This window comes from Merops nubicus, unplaced genomic scaffold (genome assembly GCF_000691845.1).
Source record: "Merops nubicus isolate BGI_N331 unplaced genomic scaffold, ASM69184v1 scaffold10149, whole genome shotgun sequence".
NCBI lineage: Eukaryota > Metazoa > Chordata > Aves > Coraciiformes > Meropidae > Merops > Merops nubicus.
Window position 1 is genome coordinate 73,182 of NW_008630244.1, and position 17,890 is coordinate 91,071.

The 17,890-nt window shown below is 36.4% G+C and overlaps 1 protein-coding gene across 1 annotated transcript in view; it reads right to left on the minus strand.

Moving 5' to 3' along the window:
- The window catches only part of LOC103779587 (calcium-dependent secretion activator 2), a gene marked incomplete at its 5' end in the record, with an annotated part of 87,704 nt that extends 70,609 nt beyond the window's left edge, over nt 1-17,095 (minus strand). The window contains 4 exons of the mRNA XM_008947225.1: nt 7,776-7,796; nt 10,220-10,343; nt 12,499-12,562; nt 16,994-17,095. Of these exons, the coding sequence (XP_008945473.1) occupies nt 7,776-7,796; nt 10,220-10,343; nt 12,499-12,562; nt 16,994-17,095 (311 nt within the window). The remainder of the gene's footprint in view (nt 1-7,775; nt 7,797-10,219; nt 10,344-12,498; nt 12,563-16,993) is intronic.
- Nucleotides 17,096-17,890: the final 795 nt, after the last annotated feature.

Here is a 17,890-nt window from a genome sequence, read left to right on the forward strand (position 1 = left end):
TAACTAAGGATCTTTCACTTTCCCAAGTCTAGTGAACATGTGTTATGGATAACCACCATTTACGTAAGTATATAGACAAGGGGCTATGAAATAATTTGAGAAAAAAAGAACTAAATATTAACTTTTTTTTTAAACAAACAAGTAGTATATTTGAAATATCAGCATTAATAAACTGTTATCTGGAAGTTTTAGAACCTCCAGTATGTCTGAGCAAAATACCGTGCTTGTCTTACAAGCACAAGAAAATTACAGGAATGGAAATCACTGCTGTCAATTTTCATTATATTCATGATGTCTTTCTCTCCACAATTACTACGGGTTGTTAAAATGTGTTTACACTGCTCAAACTAACAAGTTGCAGCAGGAGCCGAGTCAGTAAATATGCTGCTTGACATCTTTTAGAAAACAAACAGAAAAAGCCATCAATCATCTGTTTCCAGCTTCACATTCTGCTGAAATGAAAAAGCAAGCCAGGCTTTGCAAATAACGGATGCTTTCTCAAGTATGCATTATCAGGGAGCCACACAGGGACCAAGAAAATATTGTTAAATGAGCTAAGCTAGCTGACTAAAATGCTGCTGAAATGAAAAGGTGACTGCTTCATGGACCGACGGAGCCTAGGGCCACAAGGCACTGTCAGATCATCCAGCCTGACCTCATGTGTCATACAGGTCAGAGAACATCTCCCCTTTCCTCCTTGCCTGAGACCATTAGGACGCCTAAAACCGAACTACAGTACGTTTAAAACCTGACTTAAGCTTGCTTTCCAGAAGAGAGTTTATCCTTGAAGACAAATGTACGATTCATCTTTCTTTTTCACGTAAGCTCTTGAGCATGTGTGTTTAATTTCTCATTGGCATTTGCTGAGCCACAGGAATCTGCTGATTAAAGAGGTGATTCTCCTCCTCAGGTGTGAGTACAGTGCAGGTAGGAGGTACCTGTCTGTGGCCTGCCAGCCTCCCCACCATGCCACAGCACATATCACTTACTGGTTTTCTCTGTCCACTATTTTATCTTCCCTCCTTTTCTTCCAACAAGCATATCAAGACCAAGACACTTAGAAAAGCCAAACTGTCTCCAGGCCAGAGGGTCTCCCACTTTATTCTATACCAGCTTTCTTTCCAAGGAACCTGACTGATTCACTCCAAATTGGAGCTTGAGTGTGAACTCATATTGACGGACAGGGGATGACAGGGAAGTCCTGCAGTAAAGCAGATCTTAATATAACTCAATAACACAAATAAATCACAATTTGATCTGTTTGGAGCCAACTCTGCTCCACTAGGGCCCATTCATTTGGACTTTTTAACATGTGGAAACAGGAAGATTTCTCCTAGACTTGTATCAAAAGCAGTACAAAAATCAATAAACTGGAGCTAATATATGTTACTAGAACTGAAATGACACTGCAGAGTTAGGTCCACAACTGGGATGATCCACCCATAAATAATTTCAATGTGAGTGGTGGATTTTCTTGCAAATTCTCACAGAATTGATTTTGCAAAAAAGTAAGGCGTGGACATCTGGGAGAACATCCTACATTCTTCTGACTAAAAAAAAAAATATAATCTTACACAAATAATGGAGTTTAGCTTTAATTATGAGGTGAAACCAGTCTTTCCATAATCGCTTTCTAACAATTCAATAAGATTTTAAATTCTAGGAGTAAAAAACCCCAAAGAAATAATTACCATTATCACCTATGTACATGGAGATTATGAGATTTGTAGAAAGTTAAAAGTTCTCATCATCTATTCTATAGCCTAGCATTTTATAAAGTAAGTCTCACTGCAATGTTTTGAAGTTTTTAATATTTATCATCATATTCAATGAAATTACCTTCATGGGACAATCACAGGTTGTTTTGGGTTTTGGCTGGGTTGTTTTGTTTTGTTTTGTTTTGTTTTCTTCAAAAAAGGGCATCTTTGCTCATGGAAAAACAACAAATCTGAAAAGCTAAAAGCAGAAAAAAAAGGCAGAGATGAAAAGATATCTGTTTTTTTAACTGCTGATCAAAGGCACTTAGTTTATAATTCTTTGTATTGTGGTTTTGGCAACACAGATAGAAGCAGCTGGTATTTTCTTACTTTTGCTTATTTCTAATTTTGCTTCAAAAAGTGAAAGAACTAATGTTTTCAGCATTTTCTGTTCTTACAGAATGAAAGTCAGAGGTGACAAACATGGCAGACTCAAGGGCTCCATGAATGAAGAGACCTGAAGAACACATGCCAGACTGAGAGAAAACTGGCATTGAAAGTACAGACTTGGAAAGAAGTGTTTTTTTTTTTTTTTTTTTAAATTGAAGAAATGTAAAAGTCTAAATTTTAGGTAGTTTCTGAAGGATCAAGATGAATCTAATGCCAGAAGGCAAGCAGGAGGGAAAAGTGATGATGGAAATATTAACTTTAAAACAAATTTTGAAGAAATGGCCGAGGCCATAAAATGAACAGAAAACACAATAAAATGTAACACAGATTTGCAAAGGTAGGTCACATAAGCTCTGCAGTAGCTTTTCTTAATAGGATATTTTCTTTTAAAAGAAATTCAGTAGGGCTCATATATTCTGAGTTTAATAAGGCTTTTGATACTGTGTCTCATGGGAAAACTACCAGTTAAGCTGAAGAAAATGAGGATTAAGAAAGAAACTATGTGCTGGATAAAGAAGCTGTCTCAAGAGAAAGGCAACAAGTTGCTTTGAGAAAGAGCAAAGAAAGACTTCTTGAGGAATTCCTCAAAGATCCATCTAAGGGCTGAGCTTCCTTAATATCTTCACCAATGACTTCAGAATAAATATTGGGAGTGCACTGATAACAATGTCATAAAACATTGGCAGTAGAAAGCAGGGTCAAAATGCAGTAACAAGAAGGGTAATTCCAAAGACTGGGAGAGAAAAATAAAATTCAATACTTTAAGAAGGAGGGCAACACATTTTGACACAAGAACAGCAATGAATATTTGCTATAAACTAGGAACTTGTCAGCTGGAAATGATCAGAACTCTGAAGACAGGGTTGAATTAACTTTTCACAGAATTGCTGTCTACTACAAGCATGATATAGACATTCACAGGCGAGTGTTCCTTGAATATGTTAGATTAAACATTTCTGCTATAACAATACTACTACTACTGTGCAAGGCATCTCATGGGGATGACTTTGCACAGTTCTTGTTTCTTGTCACCAATGTTCAAGAGGGTGGAGTTCAAACTTGAATAAAGAAAGCCTCCTAAGATGATAAAAATTAAGAACAGGAGGCTAAAACTCTGAGCAAGGTGATGAAAGCCTGGGTTACGCGAGAATAAAACAATTGTCTAAAAATGCAGGGAGGAATTAGGGATATAGGACAAGGTTAGCATGCTAAAGACTAGGAACTAATTTGACTGTAAAGTGATTCCTACACCTACAGAGCAAACAGGACTTGAAATGGCCTTAATATGGGTGAAGCAGGGGTTGACAAAGAGGAACAGCGGTGACAAAGTTGGACTCAACCCAGCTGTTAAGAGAGGATGTGGGTATGTTTACTAAAGATATCAGGATGTGAACCTAAGAATCCAGGGGCTCTTTTCCAGACCTCTTCCTACCAAAACTGAAATAAGGGTATTTGCCCACATCTTCTGCTTTCCATTTAGTTGCACAGCAAACAGAGACCCAGAAGGTGCTGTGCTGCTGTGCAGCTCATTCGTTTTCGTTTGTTCAGTGAAATGAACATGCATGAAGAGCTTTAATCAAGTCCTCTCCAGGTACAATGACTCTCTCCACTTGCTTTCTCAATTTCAATAATGTTTGTAGTGTTCTTCTTTTTAAGTCAGGTAGATCCTTCTGAGCCTTGAGGGCATTAACATACTTTGCTTCCTTTAGAAACTTGTATGTAATGAGTATGTTAACGATTGATGTCCTTTAAAAACTGTACTTTCCTCAAACTGTTGAGTTGCTCCTGACCTTCTATTGTATAGAGTTAACAGTTATTCAGCCTTTGGCAGTCTGTCTGATAGAAAGAAATATTGGGATGACAACTCTGATTTGTCTTTGAGCAATTGCACACTACAGCTTAAGTATTTGGTCTGATGTTAATAGAATTTATTCTCATACCTTTTATTAAAACGGATTGGCAGAAGGAGCCCAGTACATTCTGTTGCTACAGACTTTTAAAAATAATGAGTTAAAGGACAACTACCTAATAACTTAAATCTTTACAATCTATTGCCTCACAAATGAGTATCTACGGACAATGACAGAAACTGCCCTGTTTGCTTCACAGCCATTTACCACTTTAATCTCTAACCCTGTCCCTTTATTTCTCCACAGTGAGATAATGCCCTTATGCTGAAAAATGTATTTATAAATAAGTTTCTATCACTTCTCTTAGGCATCAGCACTAGCAGAGTCTGTTACTCCTCAGCCATTCAGATTTCAAATAAATTTAAATGGGGAAACCTATTCATTTCTGAGAAGGAATTTAAAAAGTATCTTATTACTCTGTGTGTGTGTTAATAAATGTGTATAAGTAAAAAATACGAATTCTGTATAAGGAAGGCCATCTTTTTTGAGGAAGAGAAAACAGGTGAGGGAGGCATGCAAATTTCTCTAAGCTGTTCATTGAAAGCTACACAAATGCACCTAAAGAATGCTATTTGTTTCTAGCCTTAGCATCTAGCAGATCCAGTTATATTCAACATTATCTATAAGAAGACTTAACTCAGGTTACATACTGAATAAGACAGGAAAATACACCATACACAAAATGACCTAGAAAGTACTTTCAGGTAGCAAAGACTCAAAACCAGAATGTGCTGAAAAGAAAATGGTTTATACTTAAAAAGGGGTTTTCACGCACTGATGCTGTGATCATCTCGTTCAGAAATTAAAAACCCTTGCTGCAAACTACAAGGGCATTATATGAGAGTTCTTAGACATAGTTCTAAATTGTAACAGCAGGTTTGCTGCTGTTCTCTTCATAATGGCAATTACACTGACTGAACAGATTAGCTACTCCGTGAGAATTTCAGCTGTACATGTCGTAAGGAATGACGTGCTGAACCCTGTGTAACTGTCATTGCAAATGCAATTTCCATGGAAAAAAAAGATGTTCTGCATTCATAATAGTACAACGACATGGGAGTGCTAAATAAAATGTCATCCTGACAGCAAAAAAACTTGCTGCTTGTACCACTTCGTCTGCCATTAAGAAAGTAACCACTGTCTTCTGGGAAAGCGTTCGGAGTCATGTTCAATTGAGACTGGGAAAATGAGAGCACTTGGGGAACAGACCCGGGAACCTGGCAACCACGCTGCTGAAAGAGGACTCTGGCAACAAGAAGAATTTGCATGTTCACCTCTGTATTACCTAACAAGGACACTCCTGCAATTCAAGATTCTCTATTCAATACCCAGTGCACGAGTTAAAGGGTAAATAATAGTTATCGTGAAATAGTTTTGTCTTGTTTTTCATGACAATGCAATGTATGGTAGAGGGCTAAGTATAGTGTACATCAAGTTCATGATGAAACCTGCAGGAGTTTAGTTAACAACAACAGGAGTAGGGTTTGGCCCTGTTAGGCAGGCTAAAATATAATTTTATTTGGATTCCTTTCAGCTGCTTCATCTTTTGCATCAGAGAAATGGGTTCAATGGGACACACAGTTCTGGTGGAACACAGTCTATTTAGTCCTGTCAATAGAATTAATTTTTCTGAGTTGTCTGATTAGTTTTCATTGCAATTTTATTCAGAAGTGGAATTTATTTAAGCAATTAAATTATAAACACAGCCTATAAACCTCCAGCTTCACCTAACTCACAGTGGATTTCCACTTACTCACTGTATATGATAGCTTTTCCTCTCATCCATTCTCTAATACAGTTGGTTGCCAGGTCACTTAAGGGACAGCTTTACTATGCTGTCTTAAGAACATGACAGTAGTTTATTTCAAAGCATGCATAAATCTCATGTAAAATGATTGAAATCAGGTACAGTCTTTTTTTTGTTTTGTTTTTCCCCATGCTTGTAGCTGTATGCCATCTGTGCTTACTGGTCTGTACTGCTGACACAATGAGCCTGACAAAAATAACAAGTGTCTGGCACAAGGACGATTTGTACTTGAGGTGATGCACACTATACAAAAGTGTACAAATGAGGTTTTGGAGAGCAAAGATCAAAGGACACAAACTCTAAAATTAGTTTTCTCATTTCAGAAATGAATTTCAACATTTTTCTAAATTTCTAATTTGAAGATATCATTTTCTTCAATACCTGTAGGCATAAAAATACTAAATGGAATATTTTTGATATCTACTTTTAGCTATCTCGCCTCCTAGGCAAACTGTCTTGGAGTGTACTTGTATTTGATGGCATGAGATAGGTCCTTGCACAGAGAAACTGTTGTAGGAGCCTCCAAGCACTCTGAATCCCCTCCTCAATGAACTTCTCCCTGCTGTTCAGAGCGGGTTGGGAGGTTACCTGATCAACATGAACTCAAATCAGCTCACCCTAAAGGCTATGGCATGAATATTGGGACCACCAACACATCACCTGCTCTCTTTTTTAACAATTTCACATAGAGTTCCTCTATTTCCAGGCCATTTAAAGCTTTCAAATGAAAACCAGTGAAAGCTTTGGGAACCGATGGAATTTTTTGAATCTTCAGTTATGAATATGGACATTAAATAAAGTAGTTTTTATTGTTTGCCAGTATTTTTTGCTTGTTTACTGGCTAAAGAAGCTGTTCTTCCAAAAATGGACCACCTTTCTGCCTTCAAGGCCCTCATTGGCAAGGAGCTCCACTTTGAACCACTTTCACACAACATTTACAAACATCACCTCAGTTTGTCTTTCCAGAGGGAAAATGATTTCATCCTGAGAATATGACCAACTCAGTGCCCCTTCCCATAACGATGGTTAATCCTGCTTGTGGAAACTCCACAAAGCGTGACCTGCCCTAGACTAGATGGTCCTGCTCTGGCAGGGGGGTTGGACTCAGTCTCTGGAGGTCCCTTCCAACCCCTAACATTCTGTGATTCTGTGATTATGATCAGGCTTCTGCTGGGTTTGTGTATACATCTTTAAAATAGGCAAGACAAAGTAGCTGTGTGCAACTATTTCATGGTATATGTATGCACAGTCCCTCACACTTCTATGCAGCCAACACTACTCAGCCACAGATACTACTTCAGCTATGCTCTTTTTATGATTACTCTGATGAACATTGTGATATAAGCACTCAAAAGCATTCTGCACTGTTGGAGAACATACACTTTAGCTTCATAAAATTAGGAACACAAAGAACTGCCATCTTCCCAACCATCAGCTGTAATTAGAAAAACAGACGTATCGTTAAACAAAAGCCATATGAATGAAACGTAAAACCAGCTTTAGAAAATTAGTGTTCCTATCAAGGCCTTCATCAATAATTCCAGTAGTCCCATTAAGAAATGGATATAATTTCTACTGATGACTATAAAATCACATTTCTCCAAACACACAAACTGATTTTGAATTTAATAGCCAAGCTTTTCTGCATCACTTAGTTACACCTCTTTTACAGAAACTACAATTGCATCATATTTCAAAATATAAAATTATCTAAATTACTAATAAATATGCACATCATAGTTAAGTATCAGTGTAAATGAAGAATCCATGGACTATAGTTCATAAAAATTAATCTTAATGTTCATGTACGTTCTGGTCAATAACTTGGTATTGTTGAAATCAGCAAACGTAATAAAACAACAGACACAACAAACTACATCTATAATACATGCAGACACAAACAGTAATCACCTGAGTCCTTTTCTGCTGTTGCTAAATAAAAAAAAAAAAAAAAAAAAAGAGAAGAAAAACATCATTACAGAAATATAACTATTTCAATTTCATTAGGGAAGAATAAATACCACATAAGGAGTTAAAATCTTCTTAAAATTATGAGCATAGCAGTGAGAGTCCTGACATTGAGCTCACACAAGTGATGGGTTTTGTCAGCTGAGAAAGAAATGGTGCATGTTGTTAAGTAGTATATTTATATTTACTAGCACTATATAGTCTATAGTTTGGGCTCACTGGCTGAGTTTGCAACCATATTGTGCCTGGAAATTTAGAAACATAAATAATAATAAGAGAATATACAAAAGTAAGACTATAAGAATATTATTCTTGTCAGAGCCTTCTTTGCATCTCTACATTTTAGCTAGTAACTATTGCTCTGTAGCTGATATAATCATGCAGTATTTGCATTTTGACTGACTGGTACAATGTTGTTCACTGAAGAAATATTCAAAGAGTAAGACAAAAATCCAAAAAAAGTATGACAGCTACATTTGAGGACATCAGTAATGTTCTAAAGATAATTAATACGTGCTTTCCATACGCAAATCGAGGAGTAAGCAAGTGAGAAGTAAGCAATTAATGCAAACACTAACATTACTTTCAAGATAATAACATAATTTCAGTGCACCGATACAATATTGCTCCCATAAACCTCAAGAAGCAGAACGGAATCTATTGCTGAAAACGATTCCATATATGTTGGTAAAAATGTAGGATAGTTGTAATGACCAGACTATAGGCAGAGACTAGCACAGGTCTCACTGCTCCTGGAAACCAAAGTGTTTAATTTCCTGATGTTATGATGCTGAAGCCCTTCACTTTTAAATAGTACTCTATTCTCAGCCTATTTCTCATTGAGGTACTAGACCTGTATATGCAATTATCTACTGTGTTTTGGGTTTACAATGACACAAGTGTAAAACTACTTACAGAAATCTAGTTGCGTTTCAACCAAAAGATAGTAAATGCAAAAAGAAATCTGCAACTCAAAATACACAATGGGATAGGCAGCACTTTTATGTGTTGTGCCAGCTTACTGCAGTGTTAACAGTGTGCTGATTTTAAAGTGCAAAATTTTCTGCTTGTAGTGGAACTGCCACAATTCTCTAGCATACAGTTAAAAATGTTGGGCAAAGATGTATTTATATCACTCTAAAAAACTTTTCCAATCCAATTTAGTGTCAGTGTGTTTAGATATCTTTTGCACGCTTTTGTCATCTTTTAAAAGTGTTTGTGTTTCTATTTTTAAACACATTATTTCAACAGGTTTGCTAAAAGACTGAAATACTGAACATCAAAAAATCCCCTTTATGGATACAGAGAGATAATAACTAGGGAAAACTGTTATTTTTGCTTTTCTGTTTTTCCGAATAGATTTAATATTCACTCTTCTTTCTCTAACACAACATGATATCATAATTAATTATGATAAACTGGTTACTAAGATGGTTTCATGTTGTTACTCCCATGATATAATACTGGTTGCTATAGTGATGAGATGGGTTTTTTGTTAATCACTTGTGAGATTGGTTAACTCATGTTTTTCAGAAAATCTGAGCAGAAATGTAAGAAGGAGAAGAAGTTGGCTTTAACATATTGCTAAACATATAAGGCCTCTTCATTCTGCTGCTATACTATGAAAGAAGAAAAATGCTGTTTCTTCTAATGTACTGCTAGAAAGACAAGCTATACAAAAAATGTAATATGCATAACTCTTGAATTTTTTAAAAGCAGAATTCATCCTTCATATATTTTTTTGGTAATTGAATCTGCCTCCAAAAATCCAGTTATATAGATGTGCACACACTCTTTTCTACTTCTGAATATATCTGTAGAGGTATAACTCAAGCTTTCTGCACTTTATGGAGAATAACATATGTGTCTGGACAAGGCATTTGACTATTACGACTCTCTTTCTGCTGTACACAAGGTTTACAAATAGTAAAATTACCTAGTGCATCCTAACCATTTATTTTTTAGCAAAATGCTAATTTCATTACATACTTTCTAGAAAACACTTAAATTCCAGACAAACTTGTGATTTCCATCAAATCTAGTATTTTAACCCATTGATTCTAGTAGTTTATTTACGAGAAATAGTTAGAGAAATGAAAAATAACCCATAAACAACATTTCAGATTTATGGAGAACTAAAAAGTAAGAACAAAGGGCAACTTAAATCAGGAAGTCCTGGTCTTCCATTCAAAAAGGGTCCCAGGAGGCATATTAAAGCAATGAATAGGAAAAAGCTCCATAGTTCACCAGCTGAGATTTTAATGAGACATTTCCCCTTGCTGTGGAAGGGGTTTGTTCTGGAAAGGGGAAAGTCTGCTCACAGAATATTCAGTTAATAGGCATTGTTGGCTTTTACAGCCACTTTGGCAGTTGATTGCTGTACTAACCTTCTATTTTGGCATATTCTGTAAGTCGTGTGTAATTGATCAAGGCAGCCTTCTCCAGACATTTTCTAACCACTTTCTTCACCTCTTCTGCTGGTATGGGAGTGGCAATGTCTTTCATCAGAACCTGTGCCAGAGACAATTGTACTGCTTGGTTACAGTCATTACCCCAAACCCAAGAGAAAAGGATAAATGTATACTAAAGTTACTACAGATCTCATAATTATTAAAGGCCGAAATCAAAAAGGAACTATTTCACTTGGTGCAACTAGATATTTGTCTTTGAAGGTTTCTGTTCAACCCTGGTTTGACTGCCTGTTTATATACAATACCCCCACTGTTTGGCATCGTGGAACATGCCAGTTGGTCTTCACGTGGGTGATGCCAAGACCACTATAACATGAGAAATCCATGGACGGGCTGGATCATGGTGCCCACTAAAGAAGTGTATGTGGAAATTTGATTGGTTCTCACCTGTGGAAAGGCTTCCACCATTGCACAACCATTGACTGGTGAACAGTCTAAAGCAGACACTGTGAACAGCACCATCAGAGCTAGCTAATAGCAACTTGCTTTTCTTCCTTCACAGTTATTCAAATTCATCATGTCCTTGCTGGGAAAAACAGTCATCTACAGTAGGCAGGGGTATTTTATTGTGGACAAGTAGAAGGACAGATCATATAAAACTTTTCAAAACCTGACAGTTTTTAAAGTCTAGTAATTTTAAAATATAGGATTTTGATTAAAATGGATCATGTGTTGCAAGTGAGGTAAACTGAGAATATATAATTATTTATATGAATGCAATATTAAGTATTCTGCATTACTATAAAGATGGAATAAATATTGTTAATAATTCTTTTGTTAATTCTGTACTCCATTGACTTTCAACATGTAGGTTTAAAAAAAATCCAACACATTTTCATCACATTTTAGTATAAATAATAAAACTTTGGATAACTCACAACCTTGTAAAAATGCTTCTCTAATGTATCCCCAAACAAGTCACACTGTTATAAAACATATCTAAAAATTACTGTTAAAGAGAGGGTGTAAGTGATATGGTCTGGGGAAGGAAATGGTAGAAAATAAACAGGTTCAGGAACAGAGAAGCTATAGGGAAGACACTGTTGTAAAGCAGACTTCTTCCATTACTTGCACACACATATGACACATCTACCTTTGTTAACTTGCTTCTTTTTAATGAATAACTTCTAGATTGTCCAAGAAGAGAAAACGCAGTATTCAAACTCTTACTCTGGGTGTCATTTTAAAAAATAAAACGTAAAGGCAGGTAAAATAAAATGTTTCTTAACTCATTCTGCATCCACAATTGCAAAAATGCACATTTTTTCCCAGTCAAGACTGACAATGGTGTTATTTGAGCACCAGCTAGAGTACCATTGCCACCATCAGGAACAGTGAGAGGAAATGTCTGTTTTATAGAACACAAAGGAATATACACAGCACTACAATCACCAAGATTATAAGTTAAAGAAACTGTATGTATCCAGACACACTACGTGGTTTTGAACACGGCAGAGGGCTTCTAAGATAGAATATCTATCCATACAGTGTTCTGCAGCACAGAAAAAGTGACACTTTACAAGACCAGACCTCTCAGGTTCTGGCAAAGCTACACAGACTGGGATCAAAGCTTTTTTTTTCAATTCATACCTTCATCTCTTTCCTGCTGATGAAATTCCTCTGGAATCTCTGCTGAAATCTAAAGTTCTCTTTCCTCAGAGATGACTGAGATGTTGTCACCATTTTGAGGTCTTCTCTGTTCCAGTCAATACAAGAGGATTCGCTAGGCAGGAGTTTACATTTATAGCTGCCCATGTCAGTTTTGCTGCATATAGCTTTTCTTTTTCTTAAATGTCTTAGATGATGCATTTATGGAAGACTATTTAGATTATACAGAAGACTTTAAATGTTACATATCAGCATAGACAACATCAGCAGCATAGTAGTCATAGAAAGCAGGAAAGGGAGGCTGTAGGTTGGATGCACTACTTAAGGGATAATGCTATGTAATACTTAAATTATAAAGAAAGAGAAAGTCACTACAGTAGTTTGAACTCAAAGTCCAATAAGTAAGTCCTACGAAACCAAGTGTTTGCCTCCGTGGAAGACACTAACTAAAAAAAATTCTCAGTGAACAATTAAAACCTGCTGTAAAATACGTGAGGGGATATGAATCTCCTTTCAGCAGTCTGAAGGCAAAAGAAAAATGCAGGCCTAGTACTCAAACAGATTTTAAAATATATTTTCAAACTTACCCTTTCAAGTAATGAAAGTGTGGCTTTTAAAGCTCCTTCAGGACGTCCAAAAGGGAAACAGTACCTTAAAAAGTTTAAAAAGGAAGAGGAAGAGAAAAATATCAGAATTATAATATTTAAGTTAAGAATTTACTTTGAGATGTAACTGTACATAACTTGCATTAAATTGCACTAGCAGAAGACTCCCATACATGGAGGACTACTGGACGCAGAAGCCTCCTCAGCAGTCTACCATGGAGCATACACAGAGCACAGCAGTACCAGCCCACCAGCTGCTCAGGCCTAAATACAGGAAAAATACAAAAGGCATCTTTTCCACTTTTTCAGCTATGAAGGACATTTAATGGTCTCTGATGAGCATAACTGTCATCTTCCTGGAAAGAGGTATTCTTTCTCATGCGGCCATGACAGCTACTGGAGCTGTGAAGAAGCACTTGGTATATTATACCTTGTTTTAATATTGCACTAAGAAAAGGATAAACTGTCCAATATTTAAGTTTCTAGAGATATGTGGGAATAAAAATGACTGCAGGTATTCTATAATATTCTTCTATTATATTATAAATAGCTTGGAAAAGCACTTTAGGTTATCTTGGATTTTACCAGCTACAAGGTAAACCATACCTACTTCAGTCTTGATATTATGTAAATTAAGAAGTGATCCCATTCATAGCTTTGTTTTTAATTTTCGTCTACTGAACAATCCAACGTATCAACTCAATGAGATGATAATACTCAGGCAACTGTAACCTCTCTTAATCCTGTCTGTAAAATCTTGCCGGGATATCCCCAATTGGAAAACGGATTTTTTACTTGGCTGAGATTATTTTCTTCTTATTATTACTACTTACTGAGAATGGCAGCCTCATACTCCACTCTTTTCCAATAGTAAAATCTTTTCTAATGATAAAAGGATTCAGACCAACAAATTGCAGATATACATTTTGGTCAGTCAAAACAAAGCCCTTTAAAATGAGGTCAAAAAAGGATTTCTCACAGTGATAATATCAGTGTTTGCTTTACCTCATTTATTTCTTTCTTACTGTAGTAGCAACAATTTTTGACAACAGGTTATCAAATTGGCAAAGCAGATTTAATGACCTTTAGGTGTTAAGTCATCTTAAAATAGAATGCAACTTTGGGGTGTTTTATTTCCTCCTCCCTTTGCATTTTTTCCACAATTCTTGACTTGTCTTTCCCAAGGTTTATTCCTGTGAACCTCTAATGGCAGTTTTTTGAATAAATATCACTCATTTCTTGATTATACTTAATATTTCAAATCAGAGACTTCCTTCCAGGGTATGTTCTGTACTGGAAATAAAATAGCAAGCTTTCAAAATCCAGTTTTAAGTTCATGATGCAGACAGAAATCCCACAGTGGAACATGGCTTACTCAATTTATTGCAGAGACAATACCGATGAGTAAAACATGGGCAGCAAGCTTATTTGAACAACTGGTGCAAGGTGGTTCTGACAGAGAAGACCTGTTTTCTTGGGATAGGCAGCTTAAAGAAGAGGAGATGTTCACAGTAGAGACCTAAAGGGACACTGAGCAGTCCTGCCTCCAGTGCTGCTGAGGACTCAGGGAAGCAGCATCTTGATGGCAAGGAGAAATTCAACCTCATGGCAGCCAATTTCACACTTTTTGGCTGTGGCAAGGGTGCTCCCACAGCTGAGGGGATCTTTAAGGAAAGACACTGACAGTAGTCAATTCAATTATTAGATACAGATATATGGACAACTGGGACTGTGACATCCAAGAGGACCAAGCACCAAGTTAGTTACTGGGTACAAAGGAAGTGGACATCAGAAGATGTTTATGTAAGCTACCTGTGGAAGAAGAGCGAAGAAGCAGCACTCATGGTCTATGTTAGTATCAGCAACATACAGAAGTGTAGGAGGAACGCTCCAGAGAAAAAAATCACAGTCAGGCAAGAGGTTAAAGCCCAATACACTCACAAGGAGCTCTTTCTGAAATATTTGCTCTTCCACATTTGATGCTTAAGGGGCAGGCAGAGATCTGAAGTATCAGTGGGTAGGTTAGATGACAGAGAGGAAAAGTTTAAGTACCTTAAGAATAGGGGAATACTTTAGGTGAGAGCTGCCTGCATGGGATGGGCTGACTGCACCTTAATCAAAATGGAATCAGACTGACAGCAGTGAAAATTAAAATGGAAAAGGCTAGAAGGGACTATTAAAACTGGAAGCTCCAGGTTAGCTGACAGGCGTGGAAGAACATCTTTTTCAGTTGAGTGTGACCTAGTGACCTAGGTGGACATAGCAAATGCTCAGTGCATCTCTGAAAAGGCAAGAAGATAAATACATTCTTCAGTTAAACTGTTCAGAATTACAGCTAGCCAGTACACACATGTACACTTGAACAATGTCTCATTAGGATGAGATATGATAATATTTTGGGACACGTTTTTTAATTGCTTCCTTGGACAGCACAAGAAAACACGCTACTCTGGATTTTGTCTCAAATGTAAACACGACATAGTTTGAGAGGTGCAAAGCAGAAGAAGTGTTCTCTAGTAGTGATCATAAACCAGCAAAATTTAATTATGTAGCAGAAGAGAACAGGCCAAAAAAATTGAGTACATGTACTGAATGTACATGTATATTCAATTTCAAGTATGGGAACTATGAAAAAGATTAAGAACTTGAAAAACAAAAGACAAAACCTTAATGGATCAATCAAAAAAGCAAGAAACTTACAAATCAGCCTTAGAAAAAATTTAAAAAGTAGAAACCCAAATCAAACGCATGCCACAACTGAAAAAAAAAAAGGGTGGCCAAAAAGCCAAACAAAAACTCCTCTGTGTGGCTCCATGAGAAAGATAAAGAGGTTATTGTAGAGAATCTGGCTTTTAAAAACAGTAAATCCTATCTGAACAATGAGGACATGTAAGTCTCTAAAATATTCTAGGGCACATGTAAACAGCACAGATGATCAAATTGACAGTGGAAAGAACAGTGGAAGCTGAACCCTGGGACATGGTGGGGTCGCCCAGTGACAAGGAATAAAGGACATAAGGGCACAGTAAGGCCAAGGCACACTCAGTGCATGCTTTGCATCAACCTTTACTACTAAATGTATTTTTCAAAATATTCAGCATTTCACAGTTATCACAGCTCTGATGGATTGAAATTTGTAGTGGTTTTAATACCATGTTTTCTTAAGAAAGCTTTCTCAGAGCCGAAGTTATTCTTTGTTAATTAATGATACAGATGACCTTTTTACATAACTTGAGTAAAGGTTTTCCTTAAAAGTCTAATGCCCTTTTCTGTATACTATGACTCTGTATGCTTTATAAATTCAGATTCCAGTGCACCATTGATTCTTCCTTCTACCAGTATTATGCCAGTATGCACATTTAAATCCAGACATCCCACTTTTTTTTTTTAATTTCTAACTTTTGCTCAGAGAAAGATGTAATAATTGCTCTTCACTTGGCAGAGTACTGTTTGTCTATCGTGATTAAATAGGATTTTGAGCCAAATTCTAGAGTCCTCTGAAGGACAGAGGCATCAATCTTTGAACACCTTTAGTTGATTTCAAGGAGTTTTTAACATTGTTTGAACTCCCTCAAAACTCACCATGACCGAGGCAGAAAAATCCTATGGTCACTGATATAGCCCCAGCTCATCAACATACTCCAGTTTATAGGTAAGCAGACATGTTGGGGACTACCTTTACTTCTTCCAGCTCACATAATTATTCAGACATTATTGCACATCATTTCATTAGTCTCATGCATGTTAAGGCTTGAAGGTTAACAGAATTATTCTGAAGATAACTAGCCTCACTTTTTTCCCCCATTTCCCACCTCAATCTGAACTTATTGAGAAGGGTTCAGATGCTTCAGTATGTTTTTTTTCCCAGCTGCTTCCACTGATCTCAGTGTTGTGTATGAGTAAAAGTACTTATATTTATTGGAAATCAAAGCATTTGTGTTTCTACCATTAACTTGACAGGATATGGCCATAAGTATGCCAATCATAGACCATCTTTGCTGGTATTGACAGTCCCAAACTCTCAAATGAGGCTGATGGACCTTAGCTCGTTTATGAAGGATAAGTATATCATGAAACCAAGAAAATCACATTAGACATCTAGAAGAGCTGCCACCTGTCAAAGATGTTCTCTACTCATATGATTTCTCTGATCAGTACTAATCCAGATATTGCTATGGCTGAGTCATTTTTGTTCAGACAACAATTACAGAAAACTTAAAGTTCAAAAACATCAACAAGTATCAAGCTTATATTCCTGGACAATCTTTTCTACCATAGCAAAATACAACTTGCATGATACACAAATAAATTTTCAGCACAATCACTTGTTTAAGTACATTACTCTGTATTTAATATACCAAAAATTTATTAGGTAGACTATTTTATTTACACTCTGCTTGTTCAAGACCAAAACTGGAACATCATGACAAAATGCTTCCACAAAATGTAGTATTCATTGAATAAATTATACACTCACCTGAAATGGCTTATTTGGTTTTCTAAAAGGGAGGAAAGTCTGTCCTTAATTTCCTCAAACCTCTCTTTCTCTTCAACAGATACTGTTCCAATTCCATCTGGCCTGTAATATTAAATATTTATTAACTGTTGATATCACTTCACACTGATTTCCCTTTAAAACTGATCTTTATTTTTAAAGTTTTCAGTCACCATGTGACTCCCCTTTCCCATTTCCTTCAAGGATACGCAGTAACTTGTAAACATAGCTAAAGAACACACTACAACCAGAAAAACAACTTAACTTTTGAGCTAACTTTTTTTGATCTCCCATCCCTTATTGACAAATAGCAGCATGTAAACAAGACTTCTATATAAACAGAACATAAAGGAAACCAAAACAAAACAAAGTGTTTTTAAAACCAAAAGGGCTGGCATGTTTTTAAACATCAAATTTAAGTCCTAGTAATTAATTATTAGACATTGTATTGAGCATGCTAAGCACATACTTAGGATAAAGTCTTAGCCTATATTTATATTAAAATGATGACAAAATTAAAGAATTAAATATCATTTAGGACGTGCATTTATTGTCATGCAACCACAACTTCCCCACATAACGATACTTTAGAAGTATCTGAAAACTTTTTGCTACTCTCTTAACTTCCAGCTGGAAGGTCAAAAACCAGCTACTGCTTCCCACCACAGTTTATGACCTTGATACTAAGTGCAGATCTGCCCTACACCTCCTCCAGAGACTCCAGAATTATATGTGAATGTTTCTAGAACAGAAGAAATGACATGAAGACCGACAACATTCTGTGAATGTTCTGAGAATCATTCTAGGATTCTATGAAGATCTTTTTACTAAATTGTTACTTTAACTTTCTCCACTACACTTAAATCTAAGAGGGTTAAG